This window comes from Seriola lalandi, unplaced genomic scaffold (genome assembly GCF_002814215.2).
Source record: "Seriola lalandi dorsalis isolate HSWRI2012SDOR001 ecotype SW California unplaced genomic scaffold, Sedor1 jcf7180002054547, whole genome shotgun sequence".
Classification (NCBI taxonomy): domain Eukaryota; kingdom Metazoa; phylum Chordata; class Actinopteri; order Carangiformes; family Carangidae; genus Seriola; species Seriola lalandi.
Window position 1 is genome coordinate 489,115 of NW_019525100.1, and position 19,312 is coordinate 508,426.

The 19,312-nt window shown below is 42.9% G+C and overlaps 1 protein-coding gene across 1 annotated transcript; it reads left to right on the plus strand.

The window, feature by feature from the left end:
* The first annotated feature begins 11,766 nt into the window (after positions 1 to 11,766).
* Positions 11,767 to 16,443, plus strand: LOC111661638 (nucleoside diphosphate kinase B-like). The gene is made up of 5 exons (XM_023415272.2): positions 11,767 to 11,868; positions 14,056 to 14,188; positions 15,468 to 15,569; positions 15,757 to 15,869; positions 15,988 to 16,443. The coding sequence occupies exons 2-5, from the start codon at positions 14,060 to 14,062 to the stop codon at positions 16,100 to 16,102; spliced, it is 459 nt and encodes a 152-aa protein (XP_023271040.1). The 5' UTR covers positions 11,767 to 11,868; positions 14,056 to 14,059; the 3' UTR covers positions 16,103 to 16,443.
* Positions 16,444 to 19,312: the final 2,869 nt, after the last annotated feature.

Sequence of the window (19,312 nt, forward strand, 5' to 3'; positions counted from 1 at the left end):
AGCGTGGATGGATGGGGGAGGGGAGACACACGAAACATAAAAAGTTTGAGTTGTAAAACACATTTATCACGACACTTAAAGGACATAAACTGAATATAGACTGAAGACAGTTGTGAGCCGAGCCGAGGACGTGTGAGAAGTGCTACCTATTTAATCATTTAGCATACTGTATCTCTATAATACACACATACACTCACACGTTTATATATGTGTACATATATAGATATATACATTTATCTATATATATATATATATTATAATAGAAGGATGTACAGAAGTACAGAAAGTGTGGTGTGGCACTGTGACGGATATTAGACAGGAACTGATGCAGGTTCCTCTGAATGACATGTAGTTGAAGTCGCCTGGTTTTTACAGTTATAAACATGTCAGTAGTTCAGTGTGTCCAGCATGTGGAGCCCTCAAATTATGTTTCTTGAGTGCACTTGAAACAAGGTTGTATCTATAGCCTAGATTTTTTCATATAAATTATCAAAGAAAAACATATTTAGTTTTATTTATTTGTAGTGATTTATGGCACAATAAATGTGTTATGCTGCACAAAAGACATTTTGAGCGCTCTCTACTTCTAGCCATGGTTGTGCTGTTTCCTTTGAGGTACAGAACTTTATATTTAGTGAAAAATGAGCCCACAGTGAGTAAAACTAGTTAGAAGTGATGCTTGGGGGGGAGGGGGTTAATGACGGATCAATCACCTATTTATTAATGACTGATAAGAGATATATGGAAGAAAAATCATTTATGTTGAAATGATGAAAACGTGATAAAACAGCAGTCAGTCAGATTTACCTTGAGTGTTTCAGTGTATTTAATTAGCAGTAAAAGAACTGCAGTCCATTAAGTTGATGAGGAACACATAAAATGCATAAGGCTTATACAGTAATTGCACACTTCGGCTGGTTCTATGAATCCATGGCGGGGCCCCCAAACTCATCTTGCTTACGGCCCCCAGACGTACAGGGAGAAGTTTGAGGCAGAATATGGTGCCAACCGCAACTTCCCCTCGGCGACATCACTCATTCGGAGGATCCCAGACTCCTCGAGGCTCCAGGACACGAAGTGTGTCTGTCACCGGGAGAGTTTGGCGTCCTGAAGGAGCGTGAGGTCGTGTTGTAGCGTTTTCTCTGAGCGGCTCTTCCCTGTGTTTCCTCACCAGACGATCACCTCATCGGGATGCTACGTGCAGTCCGCCACCTCACTGGATTAGTGAAAAGTCTATAAGAAGATTAATTTTTTGTAAATGTCAAACTAGAAGTCTCAGTTCACCGTGCACCAGTAGACTGTGTTGTCCTTGCACCAGATGACGTGAAGTGAGGGGTGAAAGAGGAACTACTGGGTGGGTGTAATAATTTATCACCAATTATAGATTTATGCTACTATAAAACACTTTATATATCCCACTCTGTGATTTCTTTTCACAACTTGTGACACAAAATAATTTAAACATGAATTATTCACTTATGAAGCTTAGCTTTGGAGTCCAAGTCTTAATGTTGCTGTGAATATACGACACTCCATAAAAATGAAATGATACAAAATGCATGTGGGTGAATTTTTACTACTTTTACTGCTGTTCTATAATAAAATAATATTTATTTTTAAGGGAGATTTTTTATTTCTCTGTGAGCGTCCTGTGGTATTAGAGAAATATATTAATATAGTTGTTATGTAAAGGTTTTGTGTAATTACACTGTTTAATCAGGTGATATGAAAACAATTTGATTTCGTGTGTGAAGAAGGGCTAAATACTAATATATACAAATACAAAACATTTCTCTGTTTGACTGTCAGTCTTTATCAAAGTATCACAAACAATATCTGTAGTATTTTGAACATGTTAAAGCTGCTCCAGTGTAAAGGTCTGTGTCCATGTGTAGTGTGATTATAGATCAGCTCTAGCTTCTATATTAATACTGTGAAAGTATCAAAGCCTCAGTCCACAGAGAAATGCACACAGCCTGTATTCAGAAACTGAGCCTTAAAACCAGCCGTCAGGACTTCTGGAACTTTGTGATGTCACAACAAAGCAGTCACCAAGCCCCGCCCACCTGGACCCACCATCCAAACCTTGCAGGATTTGGTTTCTCTGAGTGTTTTTACCTGAAATCTGCTGTATTTTTATTGGATCACTCAGAAAACAGTGAGCCAATCAGAAGAGAGGCTCAGAGCCTCCTCTCTTCTGATTGGCTCACCGACCTGTTGTTACTAGAGCTGCAAAGAGACGCCTGAGAGAGGAGATGTAAAACTACACTGAGATGGTTTTTATATCTTCTGATGGATCAACACTTCAAATAAAAGACAGAAGAAGAAGAAAATCTGGAGCTTTAAAACATACGTATTGCAATAATTGTCTCACAGTAAAAATCTTCAGTAAAAAAAGTATTATTTTATTATAGAATAGCAGTAAAAGAAGTAAAAATTCACCCACGTGCATTTTATTACCAGAGAAAATCACTTGACTGTTTTACATCTTCTGTTGTTACATGTTGAACTTTTCACCCACATCCTGATGTCTTACTTTAAATAGCTAACACATTCCTCTGTATCTTCTCACAATAGTATTGTTTACCTGGGGAAAGAGTCAGGGACACCTGGAGGTCGTGCATTTAACCAGTGTTCCCTGAGGTGGAGAAACAAGGTACAACACACCAGTGCGGGGATTGTATCCTCGTGAGACGTCTCTCAAAACACCTGTAAAGACCAACGAGACTGTAGCAGGGAGGGGAGTACCCGCCTTCCTGTCGACTACAAAAGACTCTGCACAGTCTCTCCTCCTCTAACTAAAGGCAGTGAGGGACTCGTGTCTCGTTCCTCTCCCTCAACAAACCTTGGATATGTGCATAACCTCCATTTCCCTACAACACATTAGTATGGAACAATGTTGTTGTTTCCTCTAACAGGATTAGTAAAAACATCTGCGGTCAGTACACATGCACAACACTCGATTCTGCAGACGCTGTTGCTTGGTCAATGGGGGGGGGGGGGGGTGAAAAAGATAGGCTGGCACTTCAGGGATGTAAACAGGAGTAGGACACAGCATCACTTCAGAGTAGTTCAGCGAAGACTGAAGACTGCATCGCATAGAGCGTCTGAAACCTGATTGCCTCTCTCAGCACCGGGGCAGAGGATGGATGCATTTTGATGCGACAAGGCCTCTGAATGATAGAGGGCACCTCCTGAAAAATGGACTACAGTTCCCATGATCCATTGTGTTGCTGCACAAGCCTGCCATGGGGCCTCTCTTGCAGCCAGTATGATGAGGATTGTCATTTGTGGTACAACTCCACCCTCTGCTGGCAGCCGGGGGCCATGACCAGAACGTCTCTGAGCTAACTCTGGGTTTATGTGCCCCCCCCCCCCCCCCCCCCCCCCATCTCATCCTTCTCCCCTGGAAGACAAAGATGGGGGACCGTTTCCTCCCTGACACTTGTTTCAACCAAGCAGCAACCTCCGAGGTTCACGCCACAGCTCAGTGCTGGGAGTTCAGCGGAGTCACCTGCCAAGATGGTGACGGTGGAGCAGCTCACTCTGAGCTTCAAAGAAGAAATCTGTGGGTGACGCCGCCGAAGCTACGTCCGTCTTCATGTACAGTCTGTGGTTTCAACAGTCCAGGAGGTTCGAGCGCCTGGTGGAGAAACTCAGTGTGCAGTTCTGTGAAGATTAACCTTAGAAGACGCTGGGTGACCGTGTGTGTGTGTGTGTGTGTGTGTGTGTGTGTGTGTGTGTGTGTGTGTGTGTGTGTGAGTGTTGTGTGTGTGTGTTGTGTTGTGTTGTGTGTGTGTGTGTGTGTTGTGTGTGTGTGTGTGTGTGTGTGTGTGTGTGTGTTGGCTGGCTTCCTGCAGCTTTTGTCCTTGCGATCTGAATGCACTGCTGGAGAAACCTCTTTATACATCAACTCACTCCCCCCACCCACCCTTCCCCCCTCCCCCCGACAAGACAGCCACCAAATTGGCCGGCCTCGGCACATTACTGGTGCCAGAGAACATCTTAAGTGGTTACAGGCGGACAGGGAGTAGCTGATGTGTGGATAGGTGCGTATAAAAGGCATTTATGAGACAACTTAACAACTTCATCTTACCATCTACTGTACTAAACTCTCGAGCCACCTTCTGGCCTCTCGTGTGGCCGGGAGTGCTGCTAAACTGGATTTAGCTATTCGTGCCCAGCGTGGAGCCCCGTGGTGCTGGGAGCCGGTAATAGCCCACTTTGGGGCTTGGTGGGAGCTTGTCAGGGCGACCTAATGAAGACAAAGGCAGGGTTTGTGGAGCAGAGACACACGGGTGAAACCTCTGCTGTCCTTGACAAATTGTAGGGTTGTAGCTGGTGCTTGCATAGGGGCGGGGGGTGGGGTGGGGGGGGTTAATGCGTGGATGCATCTGCACAGTTGAGTTACAGTAAGCAGCATGCATAATTTACATAAAGCTTTCACAACTACACAGCCATTTAACTTTTATGATCATAGGTGTGAACACGGCACACGGTCCTCCACGGGTTCCTATCAGGGCTGCGTTCACTGACTGCTTCTGCTACCTGCACTACAAAACACAGAGGGTTTATCGTTACAATTGCATTATTCACTATTCAATCACATACAAAGGTCATACGCATCAAGAGGGCAATAAAAGTTCCTTCTTACACACCCACACGTTTCTGTGAATTGAGGACAGCACTGAGGAAAGTGATGTCAAAGGACGTGTGAAAGGAAGATCAGCCTATAGTCACGTAACCTTCATGCAGCAGCTACTGTAGGCTGTAATGGGCTGTAATGGGCTGTAATGTGCAACTGATGATCCTGATGCTTGATGAGAAAAACATCATGTCTGACCAGAAGGATTCATAAATCCTGAGAGGATAAAACTCTGTTGATGCAAATGAGACGAGGCTGTGGGTGAAAACATGTGAAGACCCTTTATTAAGAGACGCACTAATGAATATTTACATCACAACAATCAATCAAATGACTGTGAAATGTTAGAAATTCACTAAGAGTTGCACTTCATGCTCTGAAGTACCACCTTACTCACTAAGAGTGATCACATTATTGATCACGTGTACGCTCAGAGAAGGAACAGCCGCTCACAGATATACATCCACTCTACATCCGCCATGTTATACTTAAAAAAAAAAACCTTTTTATATTTGTTGAGCACCTTTTAAACTTTCCTCACCTCTTTGAGTGACAGGTGGGTGAGCATATAATTGTCACAAACCAGCATGCACCGAAGTCTCGGCTCCACCCACGCCCCTCCTCTTTGACCATGTTTAGATTAGCTGGGAGTTAGTGGTGTAGTCAGACACTGCCAAGATGGCGACGGTGGAGCAGCTCACTCTGAGCTTCAGAAACCTGTGGGTTCTTTATCTACAGTCTGTGGTTCTGCTGTCTCCACTTGGTCAGACAGTGCAGCTTTAAAGACTTGTTTCTAGTGGTATCAGATGATGCTTAAAAGATTCAGAGACTTGTCTTTGGACTTTTCCCCCCAGTTGTTGAAAGTGTCACAACAACATTATAAAGATGCTGCTAGGAAGTGTGAGACCCCCACCCACCTTGCACCGGAGCTTCACAGGTAATAACCCCCACTGCTCTCTCACTCCTACAACAGCGCAGCTGCAGCCTCACCTGGCACCACCTGGCACCACCTGAAACCACGATTATGAGTTTGATTGTGAGATAATGGGCCCCAGGCAACGCCGCGTAAAAAGCCCCCACCCCTTTTACAAAGGAGCAAGTCTGAGAGAGACTCACTTTTAGTGTCTCTGTAGTCAGTTTGTGTTTCTTTGTAACTGCTTTGTGTCTCTTTATAGTCATTTTATTGACTCTGCAATCATTTTGAATCTCTTTAAAATTGTTATGTGTCTCTATGGAGTCGTTTTGAATCTCTTAATAGTCCTTTAGCATCTCCTTGTAGTTGTTTTGTGTCTCTTTGTGGTTGTTTTTTGTGTCTCTTTTGTAGTCATGTTATTGACTTCCCAATCATTTTGCCTCCCTCTGGAGTTATTTTGTGGCCATTTTGCATCTCCTTGTAATTGTTTTGCATCTCTTTGTAGTCCCTTTGTGTCTTTTTCTAGTACTTTTATTGACTCTCCGATCATTTTGCATCTCTTTACAGTCATTCTGTGTGTGTTTTTTGTGGCCACTTTGAATCTCTTTGTAGTAGTTTTTTGTCTCTTTGTAGTCATTCTGTTTTCTCTCCAACAATAGATGTTAACTGTCTCTTTGTCCCGTGGGCCCCCTGACCCACCTGAACTCTTGAGCCCCCCGGGCCTGTGCCCAGTGCCCCAAAACACACACATATGCTCGCACAATGTTTACAGCCTTCGCCTGCAGAGATTAGTGGAGTCAAGGGCAAAATTGCAGCAATAAATACGTCTGTGAAGCTGAAACGATGAAGCTGAGCTCACAGTGTCTGCCTATTACAGTAAATCCTAGTGTAGTGCACCTGTCATCTTCTTCTTCCTTACACATGGCTGTGTTTGGTTCATCACTGGAAATTGCTCAGGGTTAGCATGATGTGAATGGGAGGTAAAAAAGGGGGGGGGGGCATTTTTTATTTCATGCTATCAGGAGCTGTTGCCAGAAATCCACCTGCAACAGCACATCAGAGGCAGGCAGAGGGGACGACAGCGCTCTGGCTGCAGCCTCCCTGAATGTCAATTCACTTTCAAAGGAAGTGCGACAAAAATTCATTTCAGGGTGGATCTGACACTGCAACAATTCGTTAGCATAACACAAGGCAGTGAATGTGCTGAAAGCTCCTCATTGCTCCAGTTTTTCTCCCCGACAGGAGAGGAGGGGGTCTGGCTCAGGAGCTCTCTGTGTGCTGCCACACTGCCCCCCGGTGGTGGGTGATTGGAACTATAACACTGCGGATGCTTTCTCTACGTTGATGTGCTTTGATGTTGGCTGTGGCAGGGTGTGGCAGCAGCTTCACATTATCTTTATTAAGTCTAAACGGGACTTTATCATTAAAATGAAGTCCCTCTAGTGTGTGTGTGGTCCTGAGTGACCTGCAGTGACCTTCTAATTAAAGAAATTTAATAATATAGATTATGTATATATTCCCTGAATCTGTGAGTCCTGAGTCTGGTGACTATTCCAGTTTCTGTCTGTCTGTGATGTTTTTAGCCGCCACGATGCTGAAGTAAAGTCTACAGTTTAACCGTTTGACATCTGTAAGTGACCGTTGTTAGACAGACTCACACCTGGGTTTAAATGAAGGCCAATCATTTACCCTCTAAAGGGTTGACTGTTTTCTGAGTGATCCAATAAAAATATAGCAGATTTCAGGTAAAACACTCAGAGAAACCAAATCCTGTAAAGGTTTGGATGGTGGGTCCAGGTGGGCGGGGCTTGGTGACTGCTTTGTTGTGACATCACAAAGTTCCAGAAGTCCTGACGGCTGGTTTTAAGGCTCAGTTTCTGAATACAGGCTGTGTGCATTTCTCTGTGGACTGAGGCTTTGATACTTTCACAGTATTAATATAGAAGCTAGAGCTGATCTATAATCACACTACACATGGACACACACCTTTACACTGGAGGAGCTTTAAATCAAGTCTAACTTAAGATATGCACCACAGCTCAGCTGGGATGAGATCTGATGACAGTGAATCTGAATCACGTGTTACACTTTGATAGTCAAGACAGAGTTTAAATTCTGCATGAAGCATTAATGATAATATATATGTATATATATGTTTTTTCATCTGGAGTTAATACCAGGATTATATGGATGGCCCCATAATCTTTCAGAAACATAATCCCACACTGATGGTACAGGGAGTCATGATGCAGGTGGAGAGCGTATGTTGACATCATCATCATCATCATCAGGAGTGTTGGGCTCATCTGACTTTTTCATAGTTCTTATTCTTCATAGTTACAACGACTCCCTTTTATAAGGTGACCACTTCATAAGGCGATAATATTTAACAACATTTTAATTAGATGAGCAGAGGTCACGTATCGAGTCGTTAAATACTGACGAGTCTCTGACTTTGATGTTGAGGACTAACTAATAAAACTGTACTGCATGAATAAAGTGACTTTGAGAAGACTGAGAGTTACTACAGCCATGCTATTCATGCTAACAGTAGCATGCTGACCTACTGTACATTACCTACAATGTCAATGTCAATTATTTTGATTCTCATTGTCATATTGCACATTAGCCTTTTAGCATATTATCTTGAGTATACCACCCCCACATTTCACCACACTTTATGAGCATCTCACAAATCTCTGAAGCTTTGATTAATTGTTGAGATATTTCAGTCTAGGCCAAAGTGGCCATCTTGTTTTAGCGTGGCTGAAAAGCGAGAGCTGCCATTGGCTGACCCAGGCCTGCCTTCCTGTGTGGACCCCCTGACTGCGTTAAAGTTCAGAGCTTTTCATCCTGAAACGCAGCTCTGACAATCAGAGATGGTTTTACTCTGGGCCTCACACACACACACACACACACACACACACACACACACACACACACACAGCATAAATTATTCAGCTGCTTTCTGCAGCGTCGAGTCATGAGCACAGGTGTGAGAGAAGGGATGAGAGCGTGTGTGTGTGTGTGTGTGTGTGTGTGTGTGTGTGTGTGTGTTTGTGTGTGTGTGTGGTTAGATCTGTAAATTCTTTATATCATAAATCAGAAAACTTTGTGCTTCATGGGGGGGGGACTCACACAGTCAGAGGCAGTATGGGCTCGTCGTACGTATGGCCTCCTGAAGCGCTGCATGTTTTATTGCAGCGCTGGTTCTCAGCTGTGTTATAATCCCCTGTGGGCTGCAGAGATCTACAGGCTTCATAAACGTGGATCCAGCAGAATTACACTCCTTCATCTGTGTCACTGACCTCTGGTGTAACTCTGCACCTCCAGTCGTGGGCTGACAGGTGAAGCTGGCAGCAGGTGTGGAGATGTGTGTCGAGGTTCATGCATGTGTGCAGCCTCGTCCATGCACCCGTCTTCAGGGTGAGGGGGGGTTTAGAGCTGCGGTTCTCACTCATAAAGGTCGGCGGCCCACGTCTGACCCTGTAACATTGTGGAGGCCAAATGATGCTTCCTCACAGCATCTTTTATTTATAGTGATAATCTTGACTCTCTTTCCTTTTAACTCTTCCTGCTGTTAACCAGCTCTCCATTTTGATTCTGGCATGGATGTGATCTTTTAACACGTGATCAGACTGAGACAGAAACAAGTGTACGATGGGGATATCATAACACTCTCATCGTGATCCTAATATGAGAGAAATAAAATATATGTGCAGAAATGAAAGGTGTTTTCATGTTCATAAATATCATTTTGTTTTAAAAACATTATTCTTATTTCTAATTATAAAAATTGTGCTATTTTGCAAATGCAATAAAAGCAACCCACCAGTGGCCCCTGGCCCAAAGGTTGGGAGCACCTACAGTATGACACCTGAAAACCCTCATTTGGCTCTTTGTTGAAACAATCTGAGGCAATGAAAAGCTTTTTGTGTCAACATCATTTTACATCAGCCTCCCCCTCTCACAGGCCGAGAGAGCTGCAGCTAAAAGCAAAATAATGACTTTGTATTACGACCCCCCCCCAACTCCCTACTCCACCCCCAACAAGAAGGAGCGCATCACAAAACACAGACGCCATGCCAATCGTGCCACGCTGTCAGTGTGCCACGCTGCGCACCCCAGGGGGCCGTCGCAGTAAAACAACAACACACACACACACACACACACATGCACACACACACACATGCACACACACACACACACATGCACACACACACGCACACACACACATGCACACACACACACACACACACACACATGCACCTGGAGTGGTGAGGACAGCACTTAACAGTCAGGAGTTTGATCCTGCCAAAGAGCACATGTAAAGGCAGAGTGGGAGAGAGAGAGATGGTTTAATCCTGGCCTTAAGCCCTGGTAAAAATAGGACTGGGAGTAGAACACAGGAGATTAGGTCGAGGGATTAACTCTCCATTTGTTTCCTGGGAGCATCCACTGCTGGAGGTGCAGGAAGGAGGAAGTGTTAGACTGAGGAGAGGAGAGGAGAGGAGAGGAGAGGAGAGGAGAGGAGAGGAAACCAACCAGGAGAGGAAACAGAGGAGGAGAGGAAAGGAGAATAAGAAAGGAAAAGAAACAGAGAGGAAACAGGAAAGGCAGGTAAAGGAAAGGAAACAGGAGAGGAAACAGAGGAGGAGAGGAAAGGGAAGTGTATATGTATATAATATATTTTATCTTTTATGGATGGATGGTTGAGATGTCTGCATATGTGTGCAGAGAGAGAGAGAGAGAGAGAGAGAGCGCACATGTATGTGCATGCATATATCTCACTGAAGGAGTTCTTTCAGTGATGTCAACCAGCAGCTTTTTGAACCTCCACACTTTGTCTTCCACCTTCTAATAATCAGAGTTAATCACAGGCAGCAGAGCCTCCAATAAGAAGCACTCTCTGTATCTCTGGCTCTCACTCACTGCTGCTGCCTCAGCGTTCATTAAAGCCAGTGGCAGCGAGCCGAGGAAGCACACTGTGAAACTCAATGTTTCAAAGCAGATTCAATCTCAGAGGGTTGGTAAAGGCTGACACACGTCATATTTTCTCACTGCTCGGGAGTCGGGCTCAGAAAACTCCATTAATCTACACTGGGTTAAGTGAGTGAGGAGGTAATGCTAGTGCTTAGGTAAGAGATATTCTTCTCAGTGGCCTCAATATCACATGGCGTGTAAAGATTATGTCCATTTATGTTATGCAATGCCTGGTGACTTTATGACTTGTGTGTTGCTCATACCATAAAAGAATAATCATTTTAAAAGCTTCAGTTTGTAGGTTATAGCCTGAGGATATGGGACACTATAAACTGTGTATACACTACATGTGTGCATGGATTTTTTCATGTAAACGCTGCCCCGTGATTTGATGCTGAGAAAACTCTTTTTGCTCAGAATGACAATTTGATTTCTGACACTTTCACTTAATTCTGATGCTGTTTTCCCACCACCACGACGCTGACTAGTGAGCAATGATCCGCTGGGAACTGAAGGCACATTCTTGTCTGTAACAGGTGAACACTGGCTGCAGGTTGAGTGACATGAGGGTTATTTGGAAAGGATATAAATCAAGGAAATCTGACCTTTTGTACAAAGGAGTTAAGTTGGTCAAGTTGATCACAACATAGAACATATGTGGAGAGACCATGAAGGAATCAAAGTTATTCACATGCTGCCAAAATAAACCTCTTAGTTAGGAAACTGATATGTTTGAATCACTTCTATCCCCACATCACGTACAAGAAATCTCACGTTGAGTTGTGATCTTGGTTTGTTTTAACCATAAAATTAAATATTAAATAAACATATTAAATATTACATAAACACATTTTATACATGCGCTTTTTTACTTGCATATATGCATAATTGTTTATTAAGTTTATTTTTTTCTTTATTTTTCTTCTTTATTTATTCTTCCATTTTCTTTCCTCTGCCTTTTATTTCTATTCTTATTACTGCTCAGTTGTTCCTATAGTTTCTGCATTTATCCTGAATGTGATTTTTGCTTTTTTGACTGTTATAAAGATTGTTAATAAAAAAAAAATAAAGAAAAGTTTTTGGTACTTCCGTGTTGGCTTCATGTTTCAGCCTCGGTTGTTTTGCCATTTGATCTTAACGCCGCTCGCTGCAGCGCGGTGATCTTGGTCACGTGACTGCTGTGTAAATCGCTTTTTATTTTTTGGCCCTGGTGACTTGCCGTTCTTCTGTCTCCGCCCTCACAGATAAAACGCGGCTGCGCAGGCTTGGCAGGTCTTCTTCCACGTTCACCAGAGAACCCGCTGTCTGCCACCGGAGCCGGAGCAAGGTAATCAAGAGTCACTGATCTTTAACGCCGCTCGTACCGTCCATATTTACAGACAGTCACCTCCTCCGCTCCTTTACACTCTCAGTTTGAAGCCAGCGGTCACTGGTTCTTTAGTGTTAGCCGGTTTTTCTTCCTGGAGCTTCAGTGCAACTTGGTTTTCTATGACAGTTAAACTTTAAATTCAAGGTGTACGTTTAAAACCTAAATATTGGTGTCGGTGCAGTGAAGCGTTTTCCCGCGACGCCGCCCCGACATGTTGCATCGGAAGTGATTTTTTTTTTTTTTTTTTTTTTTTCCCGCAGCACCGGGAACAAAAGACCATGTGGCTGTGTGTGAAGGCCCCGGCCTGGTCTGACAGTTCCCGGGACACCTCAAAGCTCTGCGGGCCAAATCAATTAGCATAGGAAGCGGTTTCTGGTAATGAGTTGTTATTTAAGGAGCATGAAACCAGCACAGGTGTGTGTGTTTGTGTGTGTGTGGAGGCTTAACACCGGCGGCCGAGCGCAGCCGCCGGAAGACCAAACGCCATTTACACCAGCAGCGCTGAAGCCCCCCCTTTACGTTGCGTACGTGTCGTCACACGCCGTGCGGGATGCCGATGAAGCTGCTGTGTAATTGCACATCACCTATACAGACCTGAGGCTCATCAGCAGCGTTTCCTGCATGATACTGAAGTGTCTCTGTGCTGCAGCTCGGCCCAGCTACCTCTCCACAGACGGCTCCCACAACTGCACTTCACCTCAGTAATGACAGATTGTAATACTTCAGTTACTGCACGTTCTCGTTTTTCTCAAGAATTGATAATATAGTGTTGATTGCTTTTGCAGTTTTAAATGCAAAGGGGAATACGGAAGTAAAACTGTCTTGAATTGGGCTGCACTGCACTCTTTAATTATATGGGACTTAATTTTGAAATGCATATTGCATTTTTATAATGCACGACACCAGCCAGAGTCCACTGTGGGCAGTTCTTACACTGCAAGGTCATTGAAGCTGGCACAATAGTGGTGTGTTGGCCTGCAGCTAAAGCCTTCTGCAGTTGTTGCCTCTGTCTGCAGAGGGGAAATGTCAAAACATGAGTTTAATGGTAACAATGGAAATGTTGTATTGTTTGAAACCCAGAGTCTTTTTGTCTCATTCAGGCTCAGACTGTGTTGGGATCAGGTGCCCTCTATTATATAATGTTTAGGACCCTGATGCCTCTGTTAGTAGGAGGGTTCTTCATGCGTGTCGTTCTCTAAGGATTATTTCCATATTAGACTGTAGGTCTCGGGGTTAATTTATTTTTACATTGGCCTGGTGCTTTTTATTCCTGAGTGGGAATCACGTGAGCAGCCTCGGAGTGGGATGCATACAGTAGAAGAACCTAAACATTAATGTGAGGTTGTCCAAGGTTCACACAGGTGTATAGCTGCACAGAAAATTTCATTGTTTTAATTTTATTTATTTTTAGATTTGGCGTTGGTCTGTATTCTAATTAAGGAAGTTTAAACCACAATAAATCTTACATTTAATTTATCTGCTAATTATGTTCTGTTAACCATTTAAGTTCATTAAATGACAGGAAATGGTGAAAAATTCAAACCTCATTCCTGTTTAATGTTTCTTAATGTGAAACTGTAAATGCCAACTCCTTTTTTTTATATAATTTATTTCTGACTGACAAAGTAAAGAGCTGAAATAATCTAAGTTACACTTGCATCTAATTACAATTAATTAATTGAACACTATTTTACTCGAATCAAATGGTTCCAAATTGGAATCTTCTGGAAATTACTAGGAAATTAGAGACTCGTAAAATAGTACTTTTAACATTTTAGTTTTTCTGATGAAATCCAGCTCATGAATGTCGTAAGTCACATGAAACCTGATCAGACTGTGGCAGGTGAGTCTCTGTCCCGGGCTCCGTAGAAACGGTGCAGGGATAAAGGTCTTTACTGTGTGGGCGGGGCTGTCAGTCAAAGTCACAGCACTGCGGTTCAGGTCGGCACACTGTCGACTCTACACTAACCCGGTCTGTGTCGTCTATGCGTTCTCTGTGCAATGGGGTCGGGGCCCTCGGCAGCCGGCCCCACAGACGACTGTGCCAAATGCAAACCAGTGGTGTGAGTGACTCTGGGCTTTTCTCCTCCTGCTGGTTTCACTTGGTTAACGTCTCTTCATTTGTTTGTTCTGTTGTGTTTTCAGAGTCATGGCCGAGATGAAGGAACGCACTTTCATTGCCATCAAGCCCGATGGCGTGCAGAGGGGCATCATCGGAGAGATCATCAAGAGGTTTGAGGTCAAAGGCTTCAAACTGGTCGGCCTGAAGATGCTCCATGTGAGTAAACGGTTGATTTATATTAATGTCACATGTTAGCCACAGGGTTTGAAATGAGCTGCTTTCATAATGGTCGCCGGTGTTTATTTTTACTGCTGCAGTTTATGTAGATGATCTTCTGAGTGTGCAGAGTGACAGTTAAGACCTCCGGTGAGCTGATTAGCCTGCTTTGTCTATTCCTGACCGTTGGCACGACCAATCAGCAGCACCGAGGATCCAGGTCTCCTGATCCCCCTAACATCTGATCTGTGACAGAGACGCTGCCTAACTTAACACCACGATCGTGTGGCTCATTTATAAACCTTCATTATGCAAGAATTTATGTGTAAATGATCTTCTGGATCTTGATGCAAAAAAAGCCCCTTTGTTTTTACTGAAGAGAAGATTGACCCACCCGTGAACTGCAGGTGTCGGTGATGCAGCAGGAAGTGTCTGAATCAGCTGAGTCCACAGGAAGTGGGAGAGATTTAGACTGTACAGATGAATGTCGTATTTTCAAGCATTCATTCTGCTGATTTTAAAACGACAAAAAAAACATTGTTTTTAAGTCTTCTGTTTAGAAAGCTGAATTGTTGTGCTGATTCAGGTTCGATGGGTCGGTATCTGCTTACAGGATTTCTGGCTGTTCAGCGTGTGACTTGAGTCTTAACATTGGAGTGGGTTGTGTTGGGAGGTTGTCGTGTGAACAGGACGTGGAGCTGAGGATGAGGGAGGGGCTTGTTGAGGAAAAACACCAGGGAAGCTGCTGAGAACTGAACTGACGGCATTGTTCTTTTCTTTGGTCAAAGAGTGTGTGTCCCCCTGTCCATCTGGCTGATGTCCAATCTGCTTAATAAGATCAGTATCTGTGCTGCACACTGATCTGATTGGTGCATCCTTAGGCTCAGGTGAACAAAGGCAAACAAACATTTAACTGAGGATGTCTCTCACTGAACATACACAGCTCTTAATGCGACTATCGTTGTAGTCTTTCCAGCTTCTCGTGGCTCTTGTAAAGTCACTGTCGACCTGCAGCTTTAATCCATCAAGGAAAACCTTTAAATGTTGCAGTTAATAAGAACTGACTTGGCTGCAAGTTGTTATGGATTCATACTTTAACAAGGTTGACTTGATTCAGTGGAGACATGAGTCCAGCAGTAGTTTCCCAGTTTACAGCCGAGGTAAAAGCAGCATCTAGGAAAGTGTTGTAATGTGTGAAGACAGACGCAGACTCATCTGGTGCCGTAGATCATTCAGATCTCAAAGTGTATGACACTGACATGTTGTCTCCCTGCTGCAGGCATCTGAGGACCTCCTCATGCAGCACTACATCGACCTGAAGGACAGACCGTTCTTCCCTACCCTCATCAACTACATGACCTCCGGTCCAGTGGTTGCCATGGTAAGAGACGACACATGACAGATTGTATGAACCTGCGCTGTTGAATCCAAATGAAACCCTGGAGATGAGTTATGAAGCCTGGAACGTGCTCTGCTTGATTGGCTCTTGTGCAAATGAGTGCCTACAGTTTGTCAGCAAAGGCTGCTGGGAAGGTGCTGTCTTCATCTTGTCCCACTTGTGTCCTCAGGTGTGGGAAGGCAAGGGTGCAGTGAAGACGGGCAGGGTGATGCTGGGCGAGACCAACCCTGCCGAGTCCAAGCCTGGAACCATCAGAGGAGACTTCTGCATCGACGTTAGCAAGTGAGTCCTGAACACACACACACACACACACACACACACACCAGCAGGCAGACACTACCACTTGTTAGTTCAGACTGAATGTGGGTCTTGGTGTCATTGTTCCTGTTTGTCTCCACAGGAACATCATCCATGGCAGTGACTCAGTGGAGAGTGCCAACAAGGAGATTTCCCTGTGGTTCAAACAAGAGGAGCTGGTCAGCTACACGAGCTGTGCCTTCAGCTGGCTCTACTGAGCGGCCCCAGCGTCTGCAGCGGTCCTCCATCACCGGTTGGAAACAACTCAAACTTTTGCCTGAGACTTCCTGTTTTCGCCCGTAGCCTAGAGGGGAGAAGGACTGACGTCAGGTTCTTCACACCCCGTGGTCGTCACATTCCCCCCCCCATCCTCTGCCCTCTAACTCATCTTCATACTGTACTGGCATCTGGCCTCTGTGGAGGTCCACGTCTAGTTCATGTTCATTCCTATCCATTAGAAACATTCCTCAATGTACAGTTAATGACTAGAAACTTGTCTTTGACTGTTTTTGTTTAATGGTGATCTGCTTTCCAATAAAATGCACACAATACAACTCACTGTCAGACTGAAGCCTCATTCTGTTTTTAAAATGTCACTCATGTCCATCTTGGATCCATGTTCAGGTCCCTCTTGTTTTGTCCTAGACAGTTTCTGCACTGAGCTGGTAGTGGAGGGACTTTGTCTTTTTAAAGATGTGACCTCCATCTTTCCACTGAACCTGCCTCTTTATCATCAGTAATGACAGGTGTGAACTGTGAACTTGTCTTTAGTCTTTGTAAACTGGGACTAGGAAGTGATCAGTCGGTATGAACAGAATCAGATTTGTCACTTCCATAATATTCCCTTTGCATACGTGAGTGCGAGATATTATTCTCTCCTGGTCAGGGATGGTGTGACACAAACATTCACTAGGACTTCAGGATGAACTGACTTTTTGGTTTTGATTTTGGTGGTCAAAGGTCAGTGACGTCAGAAACGCCACATTGCTCAAGACATGAATTATAAGGCAGACAAACCATGAGGAGGTGATGGTTTTATTCATGGTTTGGATCAAGTATTTTTAGCTCCAGTGGTTTTACTGCAGTTTTTTATACCATTCCATGGTATGATTTAATGTTAATTATTAGTAAATATTTGGCCATGTCAAAGTACAGTGGTTAGATCATCAATACGAGGTAAGCTGTGGTGGGGGAAAAAAACAAGTACATTTACTGTGGTCAGTACATGTTTGAGGTACTTGTACATTACATAAAGTGTTTTATATTACTCCACTACCTGTTGGAGAACTTCATTTATAGATAGTTACTTAACAGAATAATACACAGACAAAAAAACATCCAGAAGAGCTGCACTGGAATCATCAATTTATTTGATTATATGATCAACATTTGGATCCTGTCCCAATGGCCACCACCCCCCCACTGCGTTCCTGCACAGGACTCTCCCGTCAAAACATCGAGGACATGAGGATCTCCAAAAGACATTTTGAGCCCATTATGTGCTCTGTAAGTCCAGACTTTGCCTTAGGGAATTACCCAAAGTTCATAGCATTGTGACATTAAGCACAGAGTTACCATGGTTATCGGGACGCCCAGAAGTGTAAAAAAAAAGAGGTAAACAACCACCATAACAGAACAGTTAACAAGCATGAAAGAGACTAACGCTAATGTTAGCATTACAAGAAAACAGTATGTGACAGAGTAAACACAGCTCAATGTGATTCAGAGCATGAACGTTGACGTTGTCTGTCCTGTGATGACATGATGAATTCAAAATCTGCTTTCACACAATCGGTTAAATCCGTGAGGGTTCAGGGATTAAGCTTTAGGAGGGATGTTGCGATTGGGCCTTGGACAAACTACAGGTTCCTCCTCAGACAAACCCAATTGGCCGAGGCACAGAAGGGAAGTGAAAGTACAGACAAGAGGGAACTGCAAGTAAACAGCTGTTTTTATTGTTAGCATAGCATAGTAAGACATAAAAAGTCATAAAAATATCAATATGTTTTATAGGCATACAAAGTCATAGTATAGTAAGGCATAAAAAGTCATAAAAACTTCTTAGTATAGTAAGGCATAAAAAGTCATAAAAATGTCAGTATAGTACATCACACAAACTCACAAAAACGTCATATTGTAGTAAGGCATGAAAAGTCAGAAAAACATCATAGTACCGTAGGACATAAAATGACATTGTATAGTAAGCCATAAAAGTAAAAAAAATGTCAAAGTATAGTAAGGCATAAAAAGTCATAAAAACATCATAGTATAATAAGGTATAAAAAGTCATAAAACGTAATGGTATAGTAAGGTATAAAAGTAAAAAAAAAACATCAAAATGTAGTAAGGCATAAAAAGTCATAAAAACTTCTTAGATGTTTTTATGGCTTTTTATGCCTTACTATACTATGACCTTTTTATGGCTTTTTATGCCTTACTATACTATGACTTTTTTATGACTTACTATACTATGACTTTTTTATGACTTACTATACTATGACGTTTTTATGACTTTTTAAGGTCTGACTTTACTATGTCTTTTTATGCCTTGCTATACTATGACTTTTTTATGACTTTTCATGCCTTACTATACTATGACGTTTTTATGACTTTTTATGTCTTACTATACTATGACGTTTTTATGACTTTTTAAGGTCTTACTTTACTATGTCTTTTTATGTCTTGCTATACTATGACTTTTTTATGACTTTTTAGGCCTTACTATACTATGACTTTTTTTTTTTTTTTTGTTTAAAGTATATTTTTAGGCTTTTTATGCCTTTAATGGACAGTATAGTGTAGAGTGACAGGAAACAGGGAGGCAGAGAGAGGGGGAATGACATGCAGCGATAGGCCGTCCGATGCGGAATTCGAACCGGGGCCGACTGCAGCGAGGACTGTAGCCTCTACACATGGGCCACCTGCTTAGACCACTACACTACACGACGCCCCAACTATACTATGACTTTTTAAGCCTCAATATACTATGACGTTTTTATGACTTTTTATGCCTTACTATAATATGACGTTTTTATGACTTTTTATGCCTTACTATACTATGACGTTGTTATGACTTTTTATGCCTTACTGTACTATGACGTTTTAGGCCTTACTATAATATGACTTTTTTATGACTTTTCATGCCTTACTATACTATGACTTTTTAAGCCTCACTATACTATGACGTTTTTATGACTTTTCATGCCTTACTATACTATGACTTTTTAAGCCTCACTATACTATGACGTTTTTATGACTTTTCATGCCTTACTATACTATGACGTTTTTATGACTTTTTATGCCTTACTATACTATGACGTTTTTATGACTTTTCATGCCTTACTATACTATGACGTTTTTATGACTTTTCATGCCTTACTATACTATGACTTTTTAAGCCTTACTATACTATGACGTTTTAATGAATT